The sequence below is a fragment of the Lissotriton vulgaris genome, chromosome 2_2 (genome assembly GCF_964263255.1).
Source record: "Lissotriton vulgaris chromosome 2_2, aLisVul1.2, whole genome shotgun sequence".
In the NCBI taxonomy this organism is placed as follows: Eukaryota; Metazoa; Chordata; class Amphibia; order Caudata; family Salamandridae; genus Lissotriton; species Lissotriton vulgaris.
The window spans coordinates 55225602-55251036 of record NC_141688.1 but is presented as its reverse complement, the minus strand read 5'-3'; the positions used below and the strand labels follow the sequence as shown (position 1 = coordinate 55251036).

The 25435-nt window shown below is 45.8% G+C and overlaps 1 protein-coding gene across 1 annotated transcript in view; it reads left to right on the top strand.

Moving 5' to 3' along the window:
• Nucleotides 1-5061, top strand: part of LOC147729003 (cholesterol side-chain cleavage enzyme, mitochondrial-like) — a 228275-nt gene extending 223214 nt beyond the window's left edge. Inside the window, exon 9 of the mRNA XM_086959279.1 lies at nt 1965-5061. Coding sequence (XP_086815405.1) covers nt 1965-2078 — 114 coding nt within the window. The 3' untranslated portion in view covers nt 2079-5061. The remainder of the gene's footprint in view (nt 1-1964) is intronic.
• The last annotated feature ends 20374 nt before the right edge of the window (nt 5062-25435 follow it).

Genomic DNA, 25435 nt, shown 5'->3' with positions numbered 1-25435 from the left:
GTCTGTAGGCTTCTGATGGGGATGGATTAGAAAGCGCATGCTGATCCCTTTAATTTTTTCATGATAAAGCATGTGATGTTTGAAGTGTGGGTCCATATTTTTCAGGGCATTGATATACCTAAAGTCTGTGTCCCATTCATTTCTGGATTATCTTGTATTCCTTTAACTGAGTATCAATTATTAAATTATGAGGACTAAAAACGAAAACAACTGAATACATTTTTAACAGTAGGGCCACCCCTCTATAATATATAACACTGTACCTCCCATTAGGAAGCACAACATGTGTGTGTATGTATACTTGTAAAGCACACTATCACCTGACAGGCATCCTGGTGCTGTATACCGCTGTGGAACCCTTCCTGGCTTTCCCTGTGAGATGCTCCCTACTGGGCACCCCCAAGGTTAAGCCAGGCTTCCCAGCGCTTTCAGGCCGTTGTGGAGATTAAGCAAGCTATTGCCCAGAGTTGCAGTGTGGGACCCATGATTAGAGTAGGCACCGAGGCGAGAATTATCGAGTCCGTGGACATTGAGCCCAAGACCCTGCCGTGTCGGGAATTGAACCCTGGTCCCGGGTCAGACCTCTGCTTCAGGGTCTGCCGCTTCTAACCAGTGATTCAGAAAAGGGGGTGGTGATGAACAGAGTGTCTGAATTAAGCAGACCACTCTTACCCAGTCCAAAGATCAGGGCTTGATCCATCACCGTTTTTTAGCTCACTGCACCCTCCCAGCTCAGAACCTGGCTACATGCAAATTAGTCTGTTCCTGTCCCAGTGCATGATGGGAACAGGGCAAACCAAACTACCAAGCCAATTCTTATACTGGGAAGGAAACAAGCTTCCGGGGACCGTTTTATGGCATTTCAGCCGTCGTCTGCCCGGCTTGCTTGAATCCTGATGGTGCAGTGAGCAAGGGACTCATGTCTGAGTATACCCTGCCACACCTATAGTGGCCAAAAACGATTCACTGCAACATCAGGATTCAAGCAAGCCGGGCCGAAGACGGCTGAAATGCCAGAAACCGGTCCCCAGAAGCTTGTTTCCTTCCCAGTATAAGAATTGGCTTGGTAGTTTGGTTTGCCCTGTTCCCATGATGCACTAGGCCAGGGACAGACTAAATTGCATATAGCCAGGTTCTGAGCTGGGATGGTGCAGTGAGCTAAAAAACGGTGATGGATCAAGCCCTGATCTTTGGACTGGGTAGGAGTGTTCTGCTTAAGTCAGATACTTTGTCCATCACCACCCCCTTTTTTGAATCATTTTGTCCACCATAAGCGTGGAAGGGTATACTCAGATGTGAGTCCCTTGCTCACTGCACCATCAGGATTCAAGCAAGCCGGGCCGAAGACGGCTGAAATGCCAGAAACCGGTCCCCGGAAGCTTGTTTCCTTCCCAGTATAAGAATTGGCTTGGTAGTTTGGTTTGCCCTGTTCCCATGATGCACTGGGCCAGGGACAGACTAATTTGCATATAGCCAGGTTCTGAGCTGGGATGGTGCAGTGAGATAAAAAACGGTGATGGATCAAGCCCTGATCTTTGGACTGGGTAGGAGTGTTCTGCTTAATTCAGATACTCTGTCCATCACCACCCCCTCTTCTGAATCGCTTCTAACCAGTGAGCCACACTTCTTCAGTGTAATCTCAAAAACATGTTTGTCTATTATTACTTTACAACAACATCTTCTATTGTGTCTTTTAATGCCTTTTATACTTATCTGCCCTGCTGTCATATTTCTATACTATTTCTCTAGCCATCGAAGAGCAGCAAAAGCAAATTTACAAATTATAAGCACTACTTTCTATATAATCAATGATCCATTAAAGATGACACTGAAAACTGCCAGTACATAATATCAAAGGGAGAAAGTTAGTTAGGAATGAATAGCCAGGCTAGTCAATGAAAGAGAATCATTGCACATGGACATCCATTCATCTAGCATAACTTCTCTTTTTTTCTGTTCCACAGCTGTTGGAGAACTTCAGGATAGAAGTCAAAAGAGAAGCTGAAGTGAGAACAACCTTCGATCTGATCTTGGTCCCTTCAAAACCGATCCATCTAACTTTACTGCCTCTAAATTGATTTCCCTATCTACATGTCCAACCGCCTCCTCCCTGTGGCATCCTGGTCTGCATTCGGCTCCACTACAGAGAGACCCCTGTACTTGTCGGAGACTTGACTCACTGGCACAATTGCACACATTCGTGCATCAAGAAGTGTAGTGTAGTCTAGTGTTGTTCCTATATTCCCAATAGGCTCTGCGCATTGGAATAATATATCCTATTGTAGTGTAGTTCCTATATTCCCAATAGGCTCGGCGCATTGGAATAATATATCCTATAGGTTAGACGTAGGACTGAGGTCTACTAGGTCTCTATCGAATACATTAGACTTAATTGTGAGTGCCAGCTAGCTCAGAGGTCACTAGAAACTTTCTCGAATTCACAAGAAGGGATTAGTTTCTGACAACCGCATAAACATTACAACTTTGTTTCCCCAAGATAAAACTGATCATCAGAGTCGTGGAAACAATAGATCGATATTTCACTCAGTCAATCGTGCATGCTTCATTTTACCAGAGGTGCAGAGAAATAGATAGACGGACGTTTTCAATAAAAAGGTTTAATTGAACAGTCTTCTTTCTCAAGCATAAGAAATTAACTGCTACAATCGTAAAACTGGTTGTAAAATATAATGCATACAGTATAAAGAGTAGGATAAAATAATACTGTAAGAGCATTGTATGGTTCCTAAACCATAGATAAATGCATACATAAATAACAGAGCTAAAAGTGCTCAACTGGTGCTTCTAAAATACGCCTACCCCGATGTACCTAACCTAAGCTAAGTATGAGGGAAGAAGTAAGTGAGGTGTAGCATAAATGTAGTATTTTTTGCCAATAATCTGTCCAAGATTAATCTTAGGGTCTAATCAGCTCCGTACTGTCACACTCATAGGCTGGTTGACTGACCTTGAAAAGCCGGGTACAGCAGGAGCGATGATGAAGCTAGTTCACCCCTTCCCTATGAGCGGCTGTACCTGCGAGTTGTAAATAAACACTCCACAGATATGACCTCCAAAGGGGAAGGAGTTAAAAGGGGAATTAAAATATAACACTTTGGCAGCCAGAAACCATCTACAGCACGGGTTGATAGGATTGTAGACCATACACCTATGTCCGCATCCTGTCCCCTAAACAAGAGACATAATGAACATGCATGAGTTTTCCCCCATACCTTACATGCACCATATACTATATAATGTTAAGATGACCAACTCACTTTAACAACTGCCACACATGATTCAAAAGTTCAGGAATGCTTATATCTCAGCCAGATAAATGATGCAAAAAACATAGAATGTTATTGTAGATCTCTACTTATCTGCCAAGATCTTTGTGCATCCTTCGTTATGCAGTGTTCCAAAGTGGATTCAAATTCCTAGTAGCAGGGTTAATCCATCACACCCTGATGCCGGTTAAATAACTGCCAATTCAGAAGTAGAGCCTTATAACTGCTCCTTGTAGAAAATCAGGTCAGTTAATCCTCATTGTACTGTTTGCGGTAAAAAAAGACTCGCACAAATGATACACCATCCGGGGATCTGCTAGCAAGTATCCAAGGGCCCTGGTGTGAGTGAGAAAGTACAAGGATTCAAGACCCGGTCTCACCGGAACTCTGAGCGCATCAGCGCGACTCGCGCTACTTGCCTCCAGGCACGGCTGATGGGGTCAAAGTTCACTGATCCTCTCCAGCGCGATAGTGAACTAAACAACAAAATTCTTCGGGAAACAATAGCGGTTCCTTCAGCTGGCCTACAGGGAATTCAGAAGGCCTTTGGAATTGTCGGTAAAGGGAAAGAGAAGACGCTTGACATCTTCTCCTCAGGACTCGGTTCATAGCCCAGAACACAGGTGACAAGCACCGGAGTGACTGCAGGGAGGAGCATAAATAGGAAGCAGCAGTAGAGGGAGGAAAGAGGAAAGAGAAGACAGACCACTATCCAGGCATTCTGGGATATGTAGTCTATGGGTTACATTCTGAATTCTTACCCCCATATCAGGCTGGGAATGTGACACGTACCTTAGTTTGGAATAAAGGTCAGGCTCAGGACTCGATTTCCCAGCAACCCGCAAGAGTAGCTTGGAAACACTGGAGCTGGATTGCTCGGCAGGAGAAAAGACAGCGTCTCTCTCAGTGCATCTGTTGGAGGGTCGGCTTCCTTCGGCACTTGCTGTAGCAGGATGCGTTGGGCAAGTAGATAGTCGAACTGCTCCAAACCACCGGGTTTTTGCTAAGGCAAGTGTGGGCATATTTATACCTTGAAGTTGCCAAGTTTGACGTAAAGGTGAACATAATAACGTCATTAAAGACTCTCAGTTCTTTGAAAACTCCATGAGTTCTTGGAAAAGTCCGTTCCCGAGCAAGGGAAAGTCACTAGCTGCTGAAGCCGAGTTTTCCAAGAAATCGTTGTAGATTTTTGGAACTAGTGGAAGTAGCCTGGCCGTATTTGGACTGCATGAGCTATGACTAAATATGGTTATGATTCTTATGCCGATATAAGGACATAGTGATTTACACCTATATAAGGGCATGAATCGAGAAATTTACAATAGTGTCCTAAAATGGTTCACAACACCCACTCCACGTTATCATGTTCATCTAAGATTAAGTACTAAACATAAAAGCTAGAGCATGTGTTTTTACAATCCCACCATAAAAATACATGAAATGTATTAGCAAAATGGTTGTGCACAAAATGAGCATTTGTACAGTATGCATCTAAGGGAAATGATTTCATTGTAAACATATGATATGATATTAGCAATGCTAACCAAATGAATCACGAAATTTACATTTATGAAATGGCTCTAGATACAGAAAAAAGGTTGAGACCATCCCATAGCATGAATATACAAGATAGTTTGATTTGTGCATTAGGTCAATATTGTTTCTAGGAAGTAGTCAAAGATTTCTTTTTCTCTAACAGTAGTTCTACTTTAGGCAGATTGCTTTGTGTCAAAGTTCAGTCTGTTTTGGAAAAAAGTCACATTAAATTGTAGTGAAATAGATTTCCAAACTTGGAAGCTTTTGTTTTGAAAAACGTGAAAGTCCAATGTCAGAGTTCAAAAGAACACTGTGTGCTAATTTCAAAAGTTATTCTCGGTGTCAGGAGAAAACATAAAGTCATCCAGGCTGGCAAAGAAATCGTCTACCTCAGTAGATGAAAGTTCAACTACTTCATTAAGAAGGTCAATTGTACACAGATGTTACCTGTGTGCCTGTCGGTCTGCGTATCTTAACTCCAGTTGGATTTGCCGGTGAGATCTCAATGAATGCCGTCATCAGGATTGGTAGCCGTTGGTGGCAACACAACACATGAGCTGTTACCGGACCCAGTAATGCGTCAACATCCGTTGGCATAGCCGATGGTAGTGTTAGACAGATATCTAACATGCATTCCTCTGCACAAAGCAGGCATCGTAGATCAGGTAAGATGCAATCTTGCCAGATTGGTCTGAATGACAGGAACCAGGTGGTATTCAGATCTCTCAAATGAGCCAAGCCAAGGATCTGTGTTATTCTGTCATGGTACCTCATGGTCTGGAGCGCATTCTCCATGCTGACTTGGGTATCGCTGGTGGTCGGATTTGCCATAACGGAGCAGGAGGAATAAAAATAGTATCCCTGCTACGAGTCCCAAAATGAGAGGCAGGCCGCCAAACACAGAGTGTACGAAGTTAGGAAAAATGCCCAGGACTGCTTCAAAGGGTGCTAACAGTCCCAAAAAAATCGTCTTAAATACATGTGCAATACCACTGGTCTAAGACATGTTAAAGATACAACCTAACATTTCTGTGAAATGTATTGGGCAGTTTGTTGATGATAATGCATGTATTTCTGCAGAGGACCTTGCAACTTGCAGATCATACGTCTCTCTGGACGAGGTCAGTGGCACCGTTTTTTGCAAAAGAATGGCTTTCATTCTGCTTAAAGTATCAATTCGTATAGAAGAGATGTTCAGTGAAGGCCATAGTGGCGACTCCCCGTCTGTCTTGGTTTTAGGACACAATACTTGCATACAACAAGTGACCCTGGCTGACACACTAACGAGATAGCCTATTCCTGGCGTCATTCCACAACAGCTGTGATCATTTAACATAATGTAGCTACCATTGGAAATCTGCCTTAAAATTGGATCTATCACCGCTGTGGGCGAACCTTGCAGGTGGGAAGAAAGTTTATTGGAAGAACCCTCGCAGGCTCCGTGTAAAGTAATACCTTGACATAACAGTGTACCGCGTAGTGAGTTTTTACAATTTTTACCACTAATACCTCCTTTCCCCCACTCCAACATTTGTGTGTATATGGTAAATTCCAGGTCGACTTAATGTATTCTTTACCCAACCTTTCATACAGGCCTGCTGGTATGTGTTTTAAGCAATATGAAACTGAAAGTCGTCACTGGTATCGTGATGGTACCGTGTATTATCCATTCAACCGATAGTTTCTCAGAAACGGTCAATGGTAATCTCTCCAGTTTTTCTATACTCAGCACTGTATAGTCTGCTCCCCTCTGTGCCAATGAGATTTGTTTATCTGTAAGGTTAAACACATTAAACAATGACGTAGTGTTGATTAAACGCCAAGGCACATTGCCAGAACGAAGGTTTTGCAACGTCCAGCCTAACAGCATTATAGAACGTAATTGAGACTGGCCATGTTGTAACATTAGCAAGTCCTGTTCCATTATGTCTATGGCAGAGGATACAATGGTGTCCAAAGAATATATTCTGGACGACAGAGTTGTTAACCCATTGTCAACTACAGAGAGTGATTTCTCTAAATTAATACGATCAATTTCTCGTATTCTTTCAGCTGTTTCCATTTGCGTGACTTTCCATGCTTCATTGTATGCAGCGTATATACCGGCGTATATGAAACATTTATGACATGGATTACGAGGTCCCAGTAAGAATTCTCGTAAATCAACACCATCTTTAAGCAAAGATAAGTGTTGTTTTATTACTGGTAGTGTGGATTTCTGCAGCCACTCAAGGCATAGTTTTCCTACACTATAAGTTGTTAATATCCCTGGATGTTGTCTTTGGATATATCTTGGATCTGGCTGAGTTACTGTGAACCCTTGTGTCTTGTTCAGGAATCTATCTTGACACTTATTCGTGTCTGTGGGCCAGATTAACAATTTTTTCCATTCAGGATGTGTTCTGTTTTGTAGAAAAATATAATGTTCGAAGCATATGGGCTGCAGACCACACACATTGGCTTTAGATTACCATCTGGTGGTGGGCCCGGATGATTACACTTTGTTGTTGTCTTGGAAGAGTCTTTGTCTGCTGGGTGACTCCTCCCTTAGACCGTAGCACGCATAGGCATCAACTCCATCCTCAGATTGTTTTTTTCCGCCATCGGGCTCGGATGTGTTCATCGTTCGGTCCCGTTACCGATCTATTCTTGAATCCATAAATCAATCTACAACATCAGCTTCGTCTTCGATACTGATTCCGGTTGCCTGCGTCAAAGAGAGGACCCACTTCTCCATTCCAGCGCTCGTCGGGGCCGTCGGGCCCAACTGCGCCATTGGGCCTTTGGCTCATGGAAAGAACACCGTTCAAGTGCCCTCAGTGTGGACACAAGTTTCCCCACACCGACCTTCATGAGGTTTGCAACTTGTGCTTGTTCTCAGAGCTGGAGAGTCGAGACTGTGAGGCCTGTGCTTTGTTCCGGTCGAAGAAGACAATCAGGGACCGTCGAGTTCGAAGAGCTATGGAGCAGTCCTCGTCGTCGACACCAGACCTCATCATAGACGAGGCGCCAATCAAAGTAGACGTCGAAGAACAGCAAGAAGACGTCGCTTCTGAGGCAGAAGAGTCAGCTTTCGGAGAGGAGGATCTATCCGAAGATGACGATGTGCTTCCAGCTGGTCAACAGGTCGTGAGTAAGAGCGTTGACTGTTCACCCCCCCATTCTGGGACAGGCTTCGGTTACACCCCACCCTCGGGTCCGGGTGCACACCGATTAAAAACTTCTGATGCCCCGACTTCGGGCTCGGCAGCGAAGAGTGTTAAAAAGCCTCAGGTCAACTCGGGCTCGAGTCAGACCATCGGTCCTGACAAACAAAAAGTGCTTAAGCCGAAGTTAGCACCAGCACCAAGACACCCTTCGACACAGAGGGTTACCGAACTGAAACCAAAACCAAGTTCGGTACCAAAGGAAGTTCCGAAACCAAGTTCGGCACGGAAAGATGTTCCAAAGGTTACCGAAACAAGAACTATGTCGGTACCTAAAAAGTCGGACCCGAAAACGGTTTCCATAACGAAACACATTTCGGCACCAAGAACAGACGAGTCTCAACACTCGGCAGCCAAAGCTTCAGATCCAAAAAGCATAAATCCAAGCAAAAAGCAAGATAAATCTTGGGAATCGAAAGCAAGACCCGTTCCAAAGAAAATAGACACTATAAAAAATAAACCTGACGGCTCCAAACCTCAAAAATTGACGCCGAAGAAAGATTTACCAGTGGAGGAGCTTTTCCAGCCTGATGTAAGGCAAAAGACTCTAAAAATTCACCCACAAACTGCACAAATATATACAGTGCCTGAAAAGAGGAAAATAGACTGTCCTAAACCATCTCCTGTTCCTCCAAAAAAGCATATTCAGACTGTACCCACAAGACCTGCCTCACCACAAATAGAAATACTAGATATTTCTCCTGCACAGTCACCAGCTAGTACACATAGTATAGTTCCACAGGAGGAGGATTATGGAGATACATACTCTCAACACAGTTATCAACAAATAGAGGACAGTGATGACCCAGATAATATGGCTAGGTCATCAGGTGACCCCTGGGAAGATTACAATGCACCAGATGCACCAAAACCTCAAGACCACAAGACGAGGCATACCCATCTAGACCATCTGCACCAGATGACACCATTGGATTCACACAACTCATCCATAGAGCAGCTACTTTCCATGGAGTAGACCTGCATACAGATACAATAGGAGAGGATTTTCTTATGGATACACTGTTAACATCACATAGAACCACAACCATACTGCCAATACTTAATGGAGTGGTAAGACACGCACCAGAAATATTTAAAGATCCAGTCAGGGCCAGGGTAATTAACCCCAGACTGGAAAAGAAATATAAAGCGGCTCCCTCTGATCCTGCATACATTAAGGGACAGTTGCCACTAGATTCGTTGGAAGTGTCGAATGCGAGAAAGAGAGCCAATTCACTATCAACAGGGGATGCTCCACCTCCTGACAAAGAATCAAAGCTTCTAGATGCCTCAGGGAAGCGCACACTATCACAACCTGCCAACATATGGAGGATTGCTAACACTCAAGCTCTGTTAGCAAGATATGACAGAGCTCATTATGATGAGCTAGAGTCTCTCATGCAGCCCCTGCCAGAACAATATAAGACTAGAGCTTCTGATTTAATACAAGAGGGCAAGGTTATAACTAATACCACTATAGGATGTGCACTAGACATTGTAGATACAGCATCTAGAGCGGTAAACACAGGAGTACTGTTGCATAGGCATGCATGGCTAAGAATCTCAGGATTCAAACCAGAGGTACAAGCCAGTATACTAAACCAGCCGTTTGACCAACAACATCTTTTCGGTCCAAAGGTAGGCAGTGCGTTGGTAAAAATGAAAAAAGACACGGATACTGAAAAATCAATGGCCGCTTTACAAACACAAGCCCATAGACCTTCCTTTTGTCGCTCCTCCTATAGGGGTGCATCAAAGAGCTTCCAAGCTGACAATACCTCCTCTACTTACAAACAAACCAACCAAACCTCACCCAGTAAGGGATACTATAGAGGAGGGTACAGAGGAAATAATAATAAGGGCAGAGGCAGAGGCAACAACAATCGCAACACCTCTACTCCCAAACAGTGACTTCCCTTCTATCCCCCCAGACCATTCCACTCCGGTCGGGGGAAGATTACAATAGTTCCTACCTGTCTGGAACTCCATCACAACAGACAGGTGGGTGAGACAAATAATTCAGTCAGGTTATTGCCTGGAGCTCACTTCCACTCCTCCAACAATACCACCCAGACAACGTCCTATGTCACAAGAGCACCTCTTATTACTAAGGCTAGAGGTACAATCACTACTGCAAAAGAATGCGATAGAACTAGTGCCAAGGGAACACCAAAACACAGGGGTTTACTCCCTTTATTTTCTCATACCCAAAAAGGACGGGTCTCTCAGACCAATTCTGGATCTAAGACACCTAAACCAGTACATGCATTCAGACCATTTTCATATGGTCACATTACAACAAGTTTTACTGCTACTAGAGAAAGGGGACTTCCTTGCTACATTAGACCTCAAGGACACCTACTTCCACATTCCCATTCATCAGTCTCACAGAAAGTATCTAAGATTTGTGCTAGAAGGTCAGCACTACCAATTCAAGCTGCTCCCATTCGGAGTGACAACAGCACCTTGAGTATTCACAAAGTGTCTAGCGGTAGTAGCAGCACACTTAAGAAGGGACAACATTCATGTATTCCCGTATCTAGACGGCTGGCTAATAAAATCCAAGTCATACAACCAATGTGCACAGCACACGCATCAAACAGTCTGCCTGCTGCACAAACTGGGGTTTACAGTAAATCAAAACAAGTCACATCTACAACCGTCCCTATCTCAGCAATACCTAGGGACCACAATAGATACCTCCAAGGCAGTAGCGTACCCCAACAAAATAGGAATACAGGCTATGCAGAATCTTATACAAAAATTCCAAGCCCAACACTCACTACAAGCTTGAGTGTTCATGCAGCTAATAGGAATGATGGAATCTTGCATTTTCATAGTGCCATACGCAAGACTACAAATGCGCCCCATACAAGAATGCTTGGCAGGTCAGTGGAATCAGGCTCAATAAGACATAACAGATCTGGTAGTGGTAGACGACCGGACGCATCGCTCTCTGCAATGGTGGAACAACAAAAACCTTTACAAGGGCCGGACGTTTATAGAGCCAGTTCCACAAATAATACTGACCACAGACGCATCTCTCACTGGATGGGGAACACACTTACAAAATCACACAGTACAGGGAATATGGACAATGAAACAAAGAGCACTCCACATAAATTATCTGGAGTTACTAGCAATCTTTCAAGCTCTAAAATCGTTTCAACGTTACATATCAAACAAGACTGTATTAGTCCAGATGGACAATATGACAGCAATGTATTACATTCAGAAGCAAGGAGGAACACACTCCCTTCAGCTCTCCCGGCTGGTGCAGAGCATTTGGAGATGGGCCATTCCTCAAAACATTTCCCTGTTAGCAGAGCATCTACCAGGAGTTCACAATCAATTGGCAGATCTGTTAAGTCGTCAGAGACCCCAGATACACCAGTGGGAGCTTCATCCTCAAGTTCTTCAACCATTCTTTCAAATGTGGGGACAACCAGAGATAGATCTGTTTGCCACAAAAAACAACTCCAAATGCCTAAGCTTCGCCGCCAGGTACCCACACCCATTATCCAAAGGCAATGCGGTATGGATGAACTGGTCAAACAAATTTGCGTACGCTTTTCCACCTCTCCCACTAATTCCATTAGTGGTACGCAAATTAAGACAACATTCTCTCACATTGATTCTAATAGCACCAACGTGGGTGAGACAACCATGGTACACAACGCTACTGCAGCTTTCTGTAGTACCACACCACAAACTAAAACTCTCCTCACATCTACTAACACAGAACCATGGGGAGATTATACATCCAGACCAAATGCAGCTCAATCTAGCGATTTGGCTCCCGAGGTCCTAGAGTTTGGATATCTAAATTTACCTACTGAGTGCATGGATATCATTAAAGAGGCAAGACGTCCTACCACTAGAGCATGTTATGCAGCAAAATGTAAAAGATTTGCTGTATATTATTCAGACAACAATGTGAACCCCTTCGATGTTTCAATACAAAACATCATATGCTATCTATTACATTTGCAAAGATCTAATTTAGCATACTCTTCAATTAGACTGCATTTAGCAGCTATAGCGGCATATCCCCAAAACAGACAACATGTGTCACTGTTTAGAGTACCTGCAATCAAAGCGTTTATGGATGGACTTAAACGAATAATTCCTCCTAGAATCCCGCCTTCTCCAATATGGAATTTAGATGTTGTTCTCACAAGACTTATGGGTCCACCATTTGAACCATTGCATAAATGTGAGTTACAGTTTCTTACATGGAAAGTTGCCTTTTTAGTAGCAGTTACATCACTGCCAACTAGTAGATACAGGCATTAACAATTCAAGAACCATTTATACAAATTCATCATAATAAATTGGCTCTCAAAACAAATCCAAAGTTTCTGCCAAAGGTCATTTCACCATTCCATCTCAACCAATCCATTGAGTTGCCAGTATTTTTTCCACAGCCGCAAACGGTTGCAGAAAGAGCTCTACACACACTGGACGTAAAAAGAGCAGTTCTATACTACATAGATAGGACAAAACCTTTTCGTAAAACTAAACAACTTTTTGTGTCCTTTTCACCTCCACATAAGGGCAATCCGATTTCAAAATCAGGTATTGCCTGGTGGATTGTTAAGTGTATTCAAATTTGTTACCAAAAAGCAAAACGCACTTTAACCATTCCTCCTAGGGCTCATTCTACCTGTAAGATAGGTGCATCTATGGCATTCTTAGGGAACATACCATTAGATGATATCTGTAAATCAGCTACATGGTCTACTACACACACATTTACAAAACACTATTGTGTAGATGTGCAGGCAAAGCAACAAGCAAGTGTGGGCCAGGCTGTACTAAAGACATTATTTCAAACTAGTGCAACAGATGTGGGTGACCGCCGCTAAGGGAGAAACTGCTGTGTAATCTATGCAAAAGTGTCTGGTCTGCAGCCCATATGCCTCGAACGGAAAATGCTACTTACCAGTATGCATCTGTTCTTGGCATGCAGGGCTGCAGAACCACAAACGCCCACCCAACTCCCCGGCTACCTATATCTGTTCCAGTATTATCTTATTTAGATACCCAATACATGGTCATCCTTATCTGTAATGATACAACTCCATCATTTGCCCAAATGGCGAAACCAATCTGAGGATGGAGTCGATGCCCATGCGCACTACAGTCTAAGGGAGGAGTCACCCAGCAGACAAAGACTCTTCCAAGACAACAACAAAGTGTAATCATCCGGGCCCACCACCAGATGGTGATCTAATGCAAAAGTGTGTGGTTCTGCAGCCCTACATGCCAAGAACAGATGCATACTGGTAAGTAGCATTTTCCTTACGTCTACCTCCTCACCTGAAGTTAAATTACTATCAGGTGTGGGCGTAGGTGTGGACGGTTTGTTTAAATCTTTTATCTTAGCCAGGCCAAGACAAGATGTCTGTTGAACAGTTTCATTTAAGAACAGTATTTGTTCTGGGATGATGCAGGCTTTGAACAATGCTTCTAAACTTTGTACCTGCCAGTCTTTTGTGCCCCAAACACTATTTGTCTAAATGTTGTCTTTCCAAAAGTCAAAGCCTAAGGTGGACAATTGAGCATAAAAGGCCGCATAATAAATGTGTTTAGTATTTGTCAACATACTTTTCATGCCTGTTTTATTCATATTTATAGCCTCTTAAGTGCTGCGTCGGGACGTTGGCCGACGGCAGCACTACCTCCCCAGTGCTGCGCACGACCATTGGACGTCCATTCAGCACTAGTTCCAATGGACAGCACAGCACTGGGGAGGGATATTTACGCCGCATCTAAGGTGTTAAAGGAAAACTTTCTGGGTTTGTAACATTAAAACCAGTAAAATATGGAATTTTTCTAATAAATGTTTTAAAACTACCTTTTGGAGGTGTTGGGCAATGTTCCTATTGATTATAAGTTAAAACATTTCTAGGTTTTGCAGATTTATGCAAGTAATGATGGTCAAAATGATTAAAACAATACATTTCTTCATAATTTGATGATCCTTCTAATTATTCATGTTTTGTAAATTTTGCTGCCATTTCTAAGTCTGCCATCATGTTATTAACAGTTTCAAAGTCCCAATCATCAGAGAATGTGCTGGGTGAAACGAAATCACTCAAGGAAACCTTAAATTGGTTTGGAATTTTCATCAGCATAACAGGGCCATAAATGTCATAATCAGTTGTATCCCAAGCTATTCCACCAGGTAGAGGAACTGCTGTGATGTTCACTGATGACAGGTCTCATTGTACACGATGAGATGATTTGTGTGGCTTCAGAAGCAAGTTGATGTTCTTCCTTACTGTGTCCATTTTAATGTGTTTTCCATCTATCAGCTTTCCCAAACTTAAAACAAGAATGAGCCATAGCAGGAGATAAAATACACTTAATCCAGTCCAAAATTCAACCCATAGTGAAACCAGATATGTTTTTGCAAGCTATTGACCAAGTTCCGTACATTTTTCCTTGAACGTTTTCTTTGCTGGCATAGTTTCAGGTTCACTGGGATCCTCAGAAAAGTTATCAAAGTTGATAAAATAGCCAGAGGCAGTTCTATCAATAGTTGGTATTGCATCTGGATTCTTTGAAATCGCTGGAGTTGCTTGTTCCCTTGACATGTTCGTATAGTCAGATGCTACTTCATTGTAGACAGGAGTTTCTTGACAAACTGTTATTTGGGTTTCAAGAGGGGTTTCAAGAGGCACAAGTTCCATGGTTTTGTTGAATAGTCCTTCTTTTCTTACTTTAGAATCTTCACAGGTGAACCTCTTGGATAGTAGCAAGATTTGGGGACATATTACCAAGGGGGGCGATAGGCAATTATCACCGATTTAGCGGCCGTTTTTGGCTGCTAAGCGGCGATAATTCTATCGCCCTATTAGCAAGCTGTCGCTAACTGATGTTAGGACAGCTTTTAGGCGATAGCGAGCGGTTTGGGGCCCGCTTTGCATGTCAGCGATGTTTATCGCTAATGACATGCAAAGTGGGCGTACCCAACCAGTTAGCGACTGAAAGCAGTCGCTAACGTCGCTATCGCCTATTAGCAAGGCAGGCGTAGCGTTGGAAATATTCACGCTAAGCGCGAATATCTTCAAATACTAACACCTGCCCAGACCAGTTCTTAGCCATATTATCCAATGGGAGGTGGATAAAATGGCTAAGAGCATTTTGTCGCTAATGCGTGAATATCGCTGTATTCTCAGCGATATTCACGCATTTCGCCGCTATCACTGGATATTTTAGCACAGTGGAGAAAAACGTTGCTAATAGCATGTTTTCTCCGCTAACATATCCAGCGATAGGCAGCGATAAAATAATTGTTGCTAAGCCTATTTAGCGATAAATATCGCTACTTGTTGGTAATATGCCCCTCGGTCGTCTGCTACATCTTGGGAGCCCACAGGGCCTACTACTTATTATCGGGCACATGGTGTGGTTTTACCAGGTCAATTGATACAGACCGGTTCTCCTTTCATCCAGCAAGGGATGGCAGTAGCACTGCTCGTGATCCGTGGATTGCTAGTACAGGTACTAGTTTTCTGTAAGAAGGCCCAAATTCCTTCTTGTTCGCTATTTTCTCCCTGACCAGATCCCCAATCTTTGGAATCCAGACAGGTCTTGCTGGGACAGGTGGTTTTTCTCCAGTGGTCGTTGGCTTTTCACTGGTGTTGCTTAGACTTCTTCTTGTTTCATTTAAGTTCTGTAAAACAGCCAAACGATCTTTGATATCAAATGGTTTTTGTTCCACCACTGAAGTGTGACGATCAAGATCTTCAACCAACATTTGAGTACCAAAAAGGATTTCATGTGGAGTGATTCCACCCAGAGAATTTCTTGGCAGGTTATTAATACTACGTTGGACATTTATTGGATGTTTGACACACCCATCACCAGAACTTAATACCCTAGCTGTTATAGATTGCTTTATGGCACGGTTTTTTCTCTCCACAACCGAATTTCCCTCAGGATGGAATGGACTTGAAAATCGCAATGCAACGCCCAAGCTGGCCATGGCCTCCTTTTAAGCCCTAGAGCTAAAAGCAGGACCCTGGTCTGAATGTAGCGGGCCTATTGCGTATGTGCAGATAAAGACTCAGATCTTTTTAACAGTTCGGGCGTCAGCAAGCGCTGAGACCACATCCAAATGAATCTTGAGCATGAATCCACTGCGACCCTGATATATTTATAGTTGCCATCCCTTTGTAAGGGACCACAGTGGTCCAGGTAAACACACGCTAGTGGTTCATCTGAAATCAGAAGGGGTGTTTGCGCTGGGCGTTTCACTGTTGAAACTTTCATTTTCAGGCAGATTTCACATTCCAAAACATAGTTTCTGGTTTGTTTCCTCATGCATGGCCACCAGTATTGCTGTTTTAATAATGAAACTGTGGCGGAAACACCTGCGTGTGCAGAGGCAAGCCCTTCAGTCTGCCTCACTATTTGTATTACGCGTACACTGTTGTGCCCCTGATTTCGTTTCTTCCACTGTTGTGCCTGTATTTGTATTGCGCGTCCACTGTTGTGCCCCTGATTTCGTTTCTTCCACTGTTGTGCCAGTAATCTGTATTTCTTGTCCACTGTTGTGCCCCTGATTGTTTTTTGTGCTCTATCGCCGTTTTCCTCTTGCTGCTCCACCCCGCTCCCCGCTCCCTGCCGCTGCTCCCCTGTGGCCCCAACCCCGTTTCCTTCAGCACCGCTCCCCTCCCCACTCGCCACCCCGCTCCCGCCTCCCAGCTGCTCCTTCCTCCCACTGGATACTTAAGGTGGTGTCCGGGAGGCGGGTGAAGGACTGGGTTATTTAGGACCCAGCGGTGCCAGGGGACAACACCTGAAACCTTCGTGGGTAACCTGCTCCGGCGTACGAATCACAGAGACACGGGACACTTCCTTCGGCGTCAAAGATTCAAGGTTTATTTGCTGCAGGGAAACACAGAAGTCACAGGAAGTACAACGAGTGTAGTTCGGGGAGACTGCTTCAAATTGGTTCAGTGGATCGCTCCTTTTATACAGAATTCTCCCATAGGTTTGCATAACACACAAAAGTTTACGACCCGGTTCCCATAATCATCCCCCAGAGGGGTCGCTTTGGTCACTTTGATACACACAAGGTCCGGAACATAAGTGCGGAAACATTTGGCGGTTCCCAACTGTAAAAACCCATCTTCCCACCATTAGTACATTCCAATCAGCAGTAAAACAGATCGAAGAAGGAACAAGGACAGGTGCAGAGGAAGATGGAAACAGTGAGGGAATTGGTAAGGGTGTAAAAGGGGAGGTATCGGGAAACACGAGCTACAGGCATCAAAGGGACGTGCCTAATGAGATGCACGGCTGAGACAATAAACTGGCATGGCGAGATGGGCCTCGAGCGGGGCCATCTGCCTTACAGTATCATCCCCCTCGTCATAAAGACACTTACAAAGGACATGTGTCTTCCGCAAATATCTTGGGAGTCCCAGGGTCGCGAAGCGGACAACGTCCGTTCGCTGGCTACTTGAGGGCAAGAGACAAAATGGATGCCGTATCTAAGATGGAACCCGCGGGTACAGATAGAAAACCCACGTAACAGACGAACGGTCTAGGTTAGCACAGCGAAACTGCGTACACCCACTAAGCTCATCATTTGCGGTTCATAGATACCAGACTCGACCATATTCGTACGAGTCGAAAACACCACTTACAATTGTCACGGAACCTCAGACGCTCCTTTTGCCCTCATGTAGGCAAGCACTAGTCGGAATCATTCTCGATATTCATCAGACCATCTAGATGTTGCTGTAGCATAGCTCTGTCCAACCGAGTTCCATTGGTAACAGGCGGCTGTCTCATACACGTTGTAGCGCAGAGGCCACATAAGGCAGGACCGCACTGCACACAAAGGCAACACGTGAACAGGAACGCCACAACGACTCCGATAATCATCAGAATCTTCCAACCCCAAGTCGACATCAGGCCCCAAAACCACCCAAGTAGCGTCCAATCCCCTACATCCACGTGTATGGATTCAGAGATCTTATGCAACTTTGAGATGGCTTGATAGACGGTCGGAGCGTTATCAGGAATGAAAATACAGCAGCTCGAATGGATCACCTTACATACCCCACCTCGATCTGCTAAGGGGGAGGTTGTGGTTGACGGCGGACATCTTGCCTTGGGTAGTGGAGTGTGAGCGCCATCTTGGAGCATCCAGGTGAGCTGGGACGCGGAGAGCACGCTATTTAGGGCGAGCATCACGAGGGGATTACCTGGTAAGGTATCCTGAGGCTGAGAATTCACTTGGCGCCTCGCTGTTGGTCGCGCTGGTCGCGTTTCCTTGTGCATTGCACTGCTGCTTTTTAAAGCCCCGTTTTTGGCATTTATTTTTATTTTATTTGTATTATCCTTCGTTTTTAGCTCCCCTCCTGCCCCCTACCTTGCACATAATTTCTGGAACAACCACCGCTGTTTGGCGGGTCCGGTTCTGGGGAGGTTGTGGTTGACGGCGGACATCTTGCCTTGGGTAGTGGAGTGTGAGCGCCATCTTGGAGCGTCCAGGTGAGCTGGGACGCGGAGAGCACGCTATTTAGGGCGAGCATCACGAGGGGATTACCTGGTAAGGTATCCTGAGGCTGAGAATTCACTTGGCGCCTCCCTGTTGGTCGCGCTGGTCGCGTTTCCTTGTGCATTGCACTGCTGCTTTTTAAAGCCCCGTTTTTGGCATTTATTTTTATTTTATTTGTATTATCCCTCTTTTTTAGCTCCCCTCCTGCCGCCTACCTTGCACATAATTTCTGGAACAACCACCGCTGTTTGGCGGGTCCGGTTCTGGGGAGGTTGTGGTTGACGGCGGACGTCTTGCCTTGGGTAGTGGAGTGTGAGCGCCCTCTTGGAGCGTCCAGGTGAGCTGGGACGCGGAGAGCACGCTATTTAGGGCGAGCATCACGAGGGGATTACCTGGTAAGGTATCCTGAGGCTGAGAATTCACTTGGCGCCTCGCTGTTGGTCGCGCTGGTCGCGTTTCCTTGTGCATTGCACTGCTGCTTTTTAAAGCCCCGTTTTTGGCATTTATTTTTATTTTATTTGTATTATCCCTCGTTTTTAGCTCCCCTCCTGCCCCCTACTTTGCACATAATTTCTGGAACAACCACCGCTGTTTGGCGGGTCCGGTTCTGGGGAGGTTGTGGTTGACGGCGGACATCTTGCCTTGGGTAGTGGAGTGTGAGCGCCATCTTGGAGCGTCCAGGTGAGCTGGGACGCGGAGAGCACGCTATTTAGGGCGAGCATCACGAGGGGATTACCTGGTAAGGTATCCTGAGGCTGAGAATTCACTTGGCGCCTCGCTGTTGGTCGCGCTGGTCGCGTTTCCTTGTGCATTGCACTGCTGCTTTTTAAAGCCCCGTTTTTGGCATTTATTTTAATTTTCTTTGTATTATCCCTCGTTTTTAGCTCCCCTCCTGCCCCCTACCTTGCACATAATTTCTGGAACAACCACCGCTGTTTGGAGGGTCCGGTTCTGGGGAGGTTGTGGTTGACGGCGGACATCTTGCCTTGGGTAGTGGAGTGTGAGCGCCATCTTGGAGCGTCCAGGTGAGCTGGGACGCGGAGAGCACGCTATTTAAAGCTCGCTTGAAATCGCGCAGCGGTTACGCGCAGCGGTGGCGCCCTCACTGCGCCTGAGTCGTGCCAGAGTCCTGCCCGTCTGCGCCAGTCCGCGTTTCGGAGGCGTTTGGGGCGGGACCCTGGTACACGTCTTTATCTATTTAGCAGGTTGGCTTTTCATGATTGTTGAGCCGGCGCTTTGGTCCGCTTTGCCACGATGATCTCCTATAGCGCTGATTCCCTGCTTGCTCTTCGTCCCCCTCGAGTGGGATGTAATTCTCTTTTCCCCGGAGGACGCCTTCTGGGTAAAGGCTGTCCCGTCTGTGGGTGGCGCGCTTCGCCTACGCCAACACTTGTCCCCTCAGTCTCCACTCTGTCTTGTCATAGTGCCCTCTTGAACACCAGGTCCCTGGCTTGTCACTCTTCAGATATCTGGGATCTTTTGGCACATTCTAAACTATCATGTCTTTTTCTGACTGAGACGTGGTTAGGGGCGGGCTCGGAACCGGACATTGCCTGTGCCCTGCCTTCTAACTATACCATCTTAAGGAAGGACAGAGTTGGGGGCAGAGGTGGTGGAGTGGCCTTGATAGTAGACAAAGCTTTGGGGTGTTCGTCCTTCCCGGTGGACAATATCACAGGATGTGAAGCCCTTGGCTTCAATCTCCATCTTTCGGCCACCCAGACGTGTACAGGGATTCTCATCTATAGACCACCGGGTCCCATTGGCTCTTTTTTTGAGGATCTGCAGTCTGCTTTAGCTACACCCTGCATGCGAGCAGAGCACTGCATGCTGCTGGGCGACTTAAACTTGCACATGGATTCAATAACAGACGCTGAAGCGTCTAAACTGCGGGACATCACTACACTGTTGGGCCTTGCCCCTTTCATAGATAGTCCCACCCATGTCAAAGGCCACACGCTTGACCTAATTTTTTCTACGGTGCCTATCGAGGTGTCCCTGCCGCTCCCTGTTCTCTGGTCAGACCATTTTATAATTAATTTTGTTATAATACATGAGTCTAGGACCAGCCAAAGATCACAGAGGGAGAAGACTCGACAGTCTAGAGCTTTTCACTTAGTGACAGCTGACATGCTCTCTGATGCGCTATATCAACACCCGTGTCAACTGACAGGGCACCTAGAAGTTGATGTAACTTTGGTACAGAACTGGTTACAAACAAGTTTTGAGAAGTTAGCCCCTTTGAAGGCAGCTAGAACAGCCCCTTGCCATGACTCCGCTCCTTGGTTTACCCCCACACTACGTACAATGCGCCAAGATTGCAAAAAGGCGGAAAGACTCTGGCGCCGTATGTACGATCCTGTGGAGAAGACCAAGTATCGTGATGTTATGAAACTGTATCACAAACTGATCGCCGTAGCCAAAAAGGACTACCTCGAACATAGAATAGACCAAGCTGATAACACGAGCAGGGAACTGTTCAGAATTGTGAAGGAGTTTGTAGATCCGGCTGCAGGCGCCCTCTCACACTCTCACACGGAAGATTGGATTAAGCAGCTTGCTGACTTTTTTGTCACAAAAATCATAAAGATTCAGGACTCTTTTCCCCCTGTGGCTCCTTCTGTGGTTGCCTCTGCCCCAGTTTCCAACTGGAGGTCGGCTTCTACCTCAGAGGTAGAGCCAGGGCCCACATTATCGGTCTTTCCCCAGTTGTCCTATGAAACCTCACTTGAGCTACTATCCCGGCTTCAATCCGGTTCACCTCTGGATGCATGTCCAGCTAAGTGTCTGGCCAAGGTGGCGTCGGCAGTGAACAGCTTGCTGAACCCCCTGCTCAATTTGTCACTGAGCTCCGGGGTGGTACCTCGAGAATGGAAACATGCACTCATTCTGCCGCTGATCAAAAAACCTTTGTTAGATCCCCTGCAGCTGGCTAACTATAGACCAATCTCCCTCCTTCCTGCTCTGGCGAAGGTGGTTGAGAAACATGTTCAACACTCTCTCACCACCTTTATCGAGAATAACAACCTGCTCCACGATTCTCAATCTGGCTTCCGGGCTAATTACAGCACGGAGACAGCCCTCGTGGAGGTGATCGACGCCATCAGAGAGACGCTCGACCTGGGGGGAAAGGCTATGTTAGTCATGCTCGACCTGTCGGCGGCGTTCGACACCGTCCCCCACGCAGGCCTCCTTTTAAGACTCAGGGAGATAGGACTGAGGGGGACGGTGCTGGACTGGTTCCAATCCTTTCTAGCCGACCGTCGGCAGGTGATCTGGGCTCCACCGTTCTCCGCGGAAATGCCATCGCTAGAGGTGGGGGTGCCTCAAGGGTCCATTCTGAGCCCCACCATATTTAACATCTATATGGCCCCTCTGGCGATGGTAGCGGAGGCTTATGGGGCCCGGGTCATCTCATACGCTGATGACACTCAGCTTCTGTTTACATGCAGGAAGGGAGAGGTGTTTGACGGCGACAGAATTAAAGACTGTTTGAGTGCAGTTTTCAAGTGGTTTCAGCGGCACTGCCTGAAATGCAACTCAGACAAGTCTGAGCTGCTCTTTTTCGGCTGTGCCCCTGATCCTGGGTGGAAGTCGTGGTGGCCCCAGGATATGTTTCCTCCTGAGACGTCATCTTCCCAAGTGAAAAACCTTGGAGTTGTATTCGATGACGATCTCTCTTTTCGACCCCACATTTTGGGGCTATCGGGGAAATGCTTCGGCATCCTTAAGATGCTTAGGAAATTCCTTCCACTGCTCTCCCTACAATACCGTAAGACCGTAGTCCAGGCGCTTGTGGGATCTAGATTAGATTACGCTAACGCGCTCTTTGCAGGTCTGCCAAAATACCTCTTGTCCAGACTACAAATTGTCCAAAACTCGGTGGCTAGAGCCATATTTGGCCTGCCAAGGAGAGCCAGCGCCTCAGTGCTGCTTAAAAGGCTGCATTGGCTTCCTATTTCGAGTAGAATTAGGTTCAAAATCCTCACGTTGGCATTTAAAGCCCTTCATTCTATTGGCCCCGGCTACATCAGGAAGCGCATTGCTCCCTATGTTCCGCGGAGGATGTTGCGGTCTGCCGATTTGGCAAAAATGGTAGTTCCTGCTGTGAAACGAGTCCGGATGGGAGGCCGGTCCTTCCAATACGTGGCGGCTCGTTATTGGAATGAGCTCCCTCTCTCCCTCCGCAAAGCCAATAACCTTCTGGCTTTCAGGAAGGAGCTGAAGACCGTGCTTTTCTCTACATGATCTCTGTGACTGCTGCGTCTCTGCTTTGTTGTTTTCAAGTTTTTCAGGCCTTTTTGCTAAAGCGCCGGGACACCCCTCGGGGTAGCCGTGCGCTCTAAAAGTACGGCTATAACATAACAAGATCACGTCTAAAACCATACGGTTTTGTAACGTCATAAGTCTATCCGCCTGAAGTTCTGTGGTGATATTACCAAGGGCACTGGCAGTAATATTAGCTGTCGATTCTACCACTCGAGTCAACTGTCTCAGGTTCCTACTATTAACCATAGGTCCCCAAAACGGGAGGAAACCCTTGAAAAAGTCTCCTGCCTCTTGACCGGCAGTATCCTCTTCGCTAATTACACCTCTCACAACTCTAGTCTTGTGATAATCCGCATCTACAGTGAACGTCGGAGGCAACAAGTTTGCAATAAAACATGAGCCCATGAAGTCAGAGGGCAACCATGCATACACACGATCATGACAGACAAAGTAGGTACCCTTGGCAGCCAGAAACACAGGGGACGAGATCATTGGCATGTAATTTTCAGTGCAAGCACTCTCTCCAAGTCGGGCTTTCGGTCTTCGGCCACGACCCATTAGACAAAAATTACCAATGTGGGGTACAACCCATATCGGAGGCGAGCTTTTAAGCTGTTTATCACTCGTGAGCGCACTATACTCAACCTTACTCAGGACCCTATAGGCTTGTACCTCTTCCACTGGAATGAGCGACGGCTCGTAGATATCTCTATCTAAGTCTTCTATCGCTATAGACAAAGGCTTGTGATACGAGCCAGGGCCAGAGTAGGGAAAACGTGGCTCTCGATTGGGGTAAGAATCTAGTGCGCTTCGAAACATTGTTTGAAATGCTCGAGCGGACCCTTGGGAACTATACGGTAACACCAGATATGGAATTCCCTTATCCGTAGTATGTGGCATTAACCCACACACCCAACAATTAGTAGTGTTGACCACTAACTGGTGCTGATGAAGGAACTGAATAAAGGAATTGTTGCGGAATTCTGCACGTCTAGCCTGCTCGTGTTCGGGTAAGATGTGAAAAGAATGGGGAGATGCAACAGTGGTAAGTTTAGGATCAGGGGTAGGAGTAGGTATGGCAGGAGATAAGAAACAAGACATCATATAATACACCCCACCCGCCAATAATGCAGAAACAGTCAAAAGCAATATGAATATTTGGAACATAAAACATTTGGTACGACTAAGTTGTTGCAACTTGAACCTTTGCGCCTGAGCCTCTTCCAAGTCCATCAGCTTCGAAAACGCCATCCCCTACGACCGTCCGCAACGTTTCTTGACGCACTTCGTTATGTGTAGCAGTAGTCAATCCCTAGGAGTTCCCAGGAACCGACAGTCTTTAACCTAGTGTCAAGACCTACTAACCAGAAGGAAGTACACGCGCGGCCCTACGGCCTTTATTCACAATTATGTATATGCAAAATGTCTTTCAGCTGTGGAAGCAAAAATATGAGGAACGAAACTCAATGTATATATACAAAAATAATTACAATAATACGAGTGTTCAAACTGATCGTGGAAAACGGGATAATGCAGTTGTCAAGGGACAGAACAGGATCTTTTATTAGTCTTTAGTGCTGGATCGCAAAAAGTATCGAGTTTTCCCAGGACGTGTCTGTTCGTCAAACAAAGGATCCGTTGAAGAGACAGCGTCCTGTTGATCAGTTGAATGTTCTGGTCTTGAGTCTTTTGATGACAAATGTTCAACAGTGTCTTTCTGCTGCACTGAGGATTCTCCGACAGGTTGTGCGTCGCTGAAAGGTACAAACGCCGGCAATCCTTCGGTTTCAGTTGACGCAATGCCTCTCCTCACCCATGAGTCTGCCGGTAACGGAATAGGGACTTTCTTCGTATGGGTGGCGTGCACCCAGTTTTTCCGACCCTCTAGACGAACAGCAGTTCTCGTGGCAAGGAGGACCTGGAAGGGTCCAGTAAATCTGGGCTCCAAATTCTTCTTGCGCGAGAAATTTCGTGTCACCACCCAGTCTCTGGGCTGGAGCTGGTGGCCTGGACCCTCCGTCTGCGTCGGCAATGCTTCGCAAACCTGTTGGTGAATTAACCTCAGTTTAGCAGTCAATTCATGAAGATAATCGATCAACATTGGGTACTCAAGATCACAGAACGCACCCGGTCTAGGGACCCCCCAAACATTTGCAGGACGACCGAACACTATTTCATAGGGGCTGAGCCCTACTCGGGAGTGTACGGTTGCCCTTGTTGACAGTAATGCTAAGGGTAAAGCGTCAGGCCACGAAAGACCAGTCGTAGCCTGAATCTTCGCTAGCTTCAGTTTAAGGGTGCCATTATACGCTTCAACCAAACCAGCTGACTGGGGATGATTGGCGCTATGGAATTTTTGATTAATTCCAAGGCCCTTACACACACTCTTCATCACACTCCCCACATATTCACTTCCGTTATCCGACCACACAACCCGAGGCATTCCGTACCGAGGAAAGTATTCCTTCAGTAGGATTTTCGCAGTTGACAAAGCAGTGTTGTCTTTGAGAGGATAGGCCTCGATCCATCGGGAGAATGCGCAAACCACAACTAAAACGTATTTCAGGTTATTGCATCGCTCCATATGGATGAAGTCCAATTGGATCACCTCA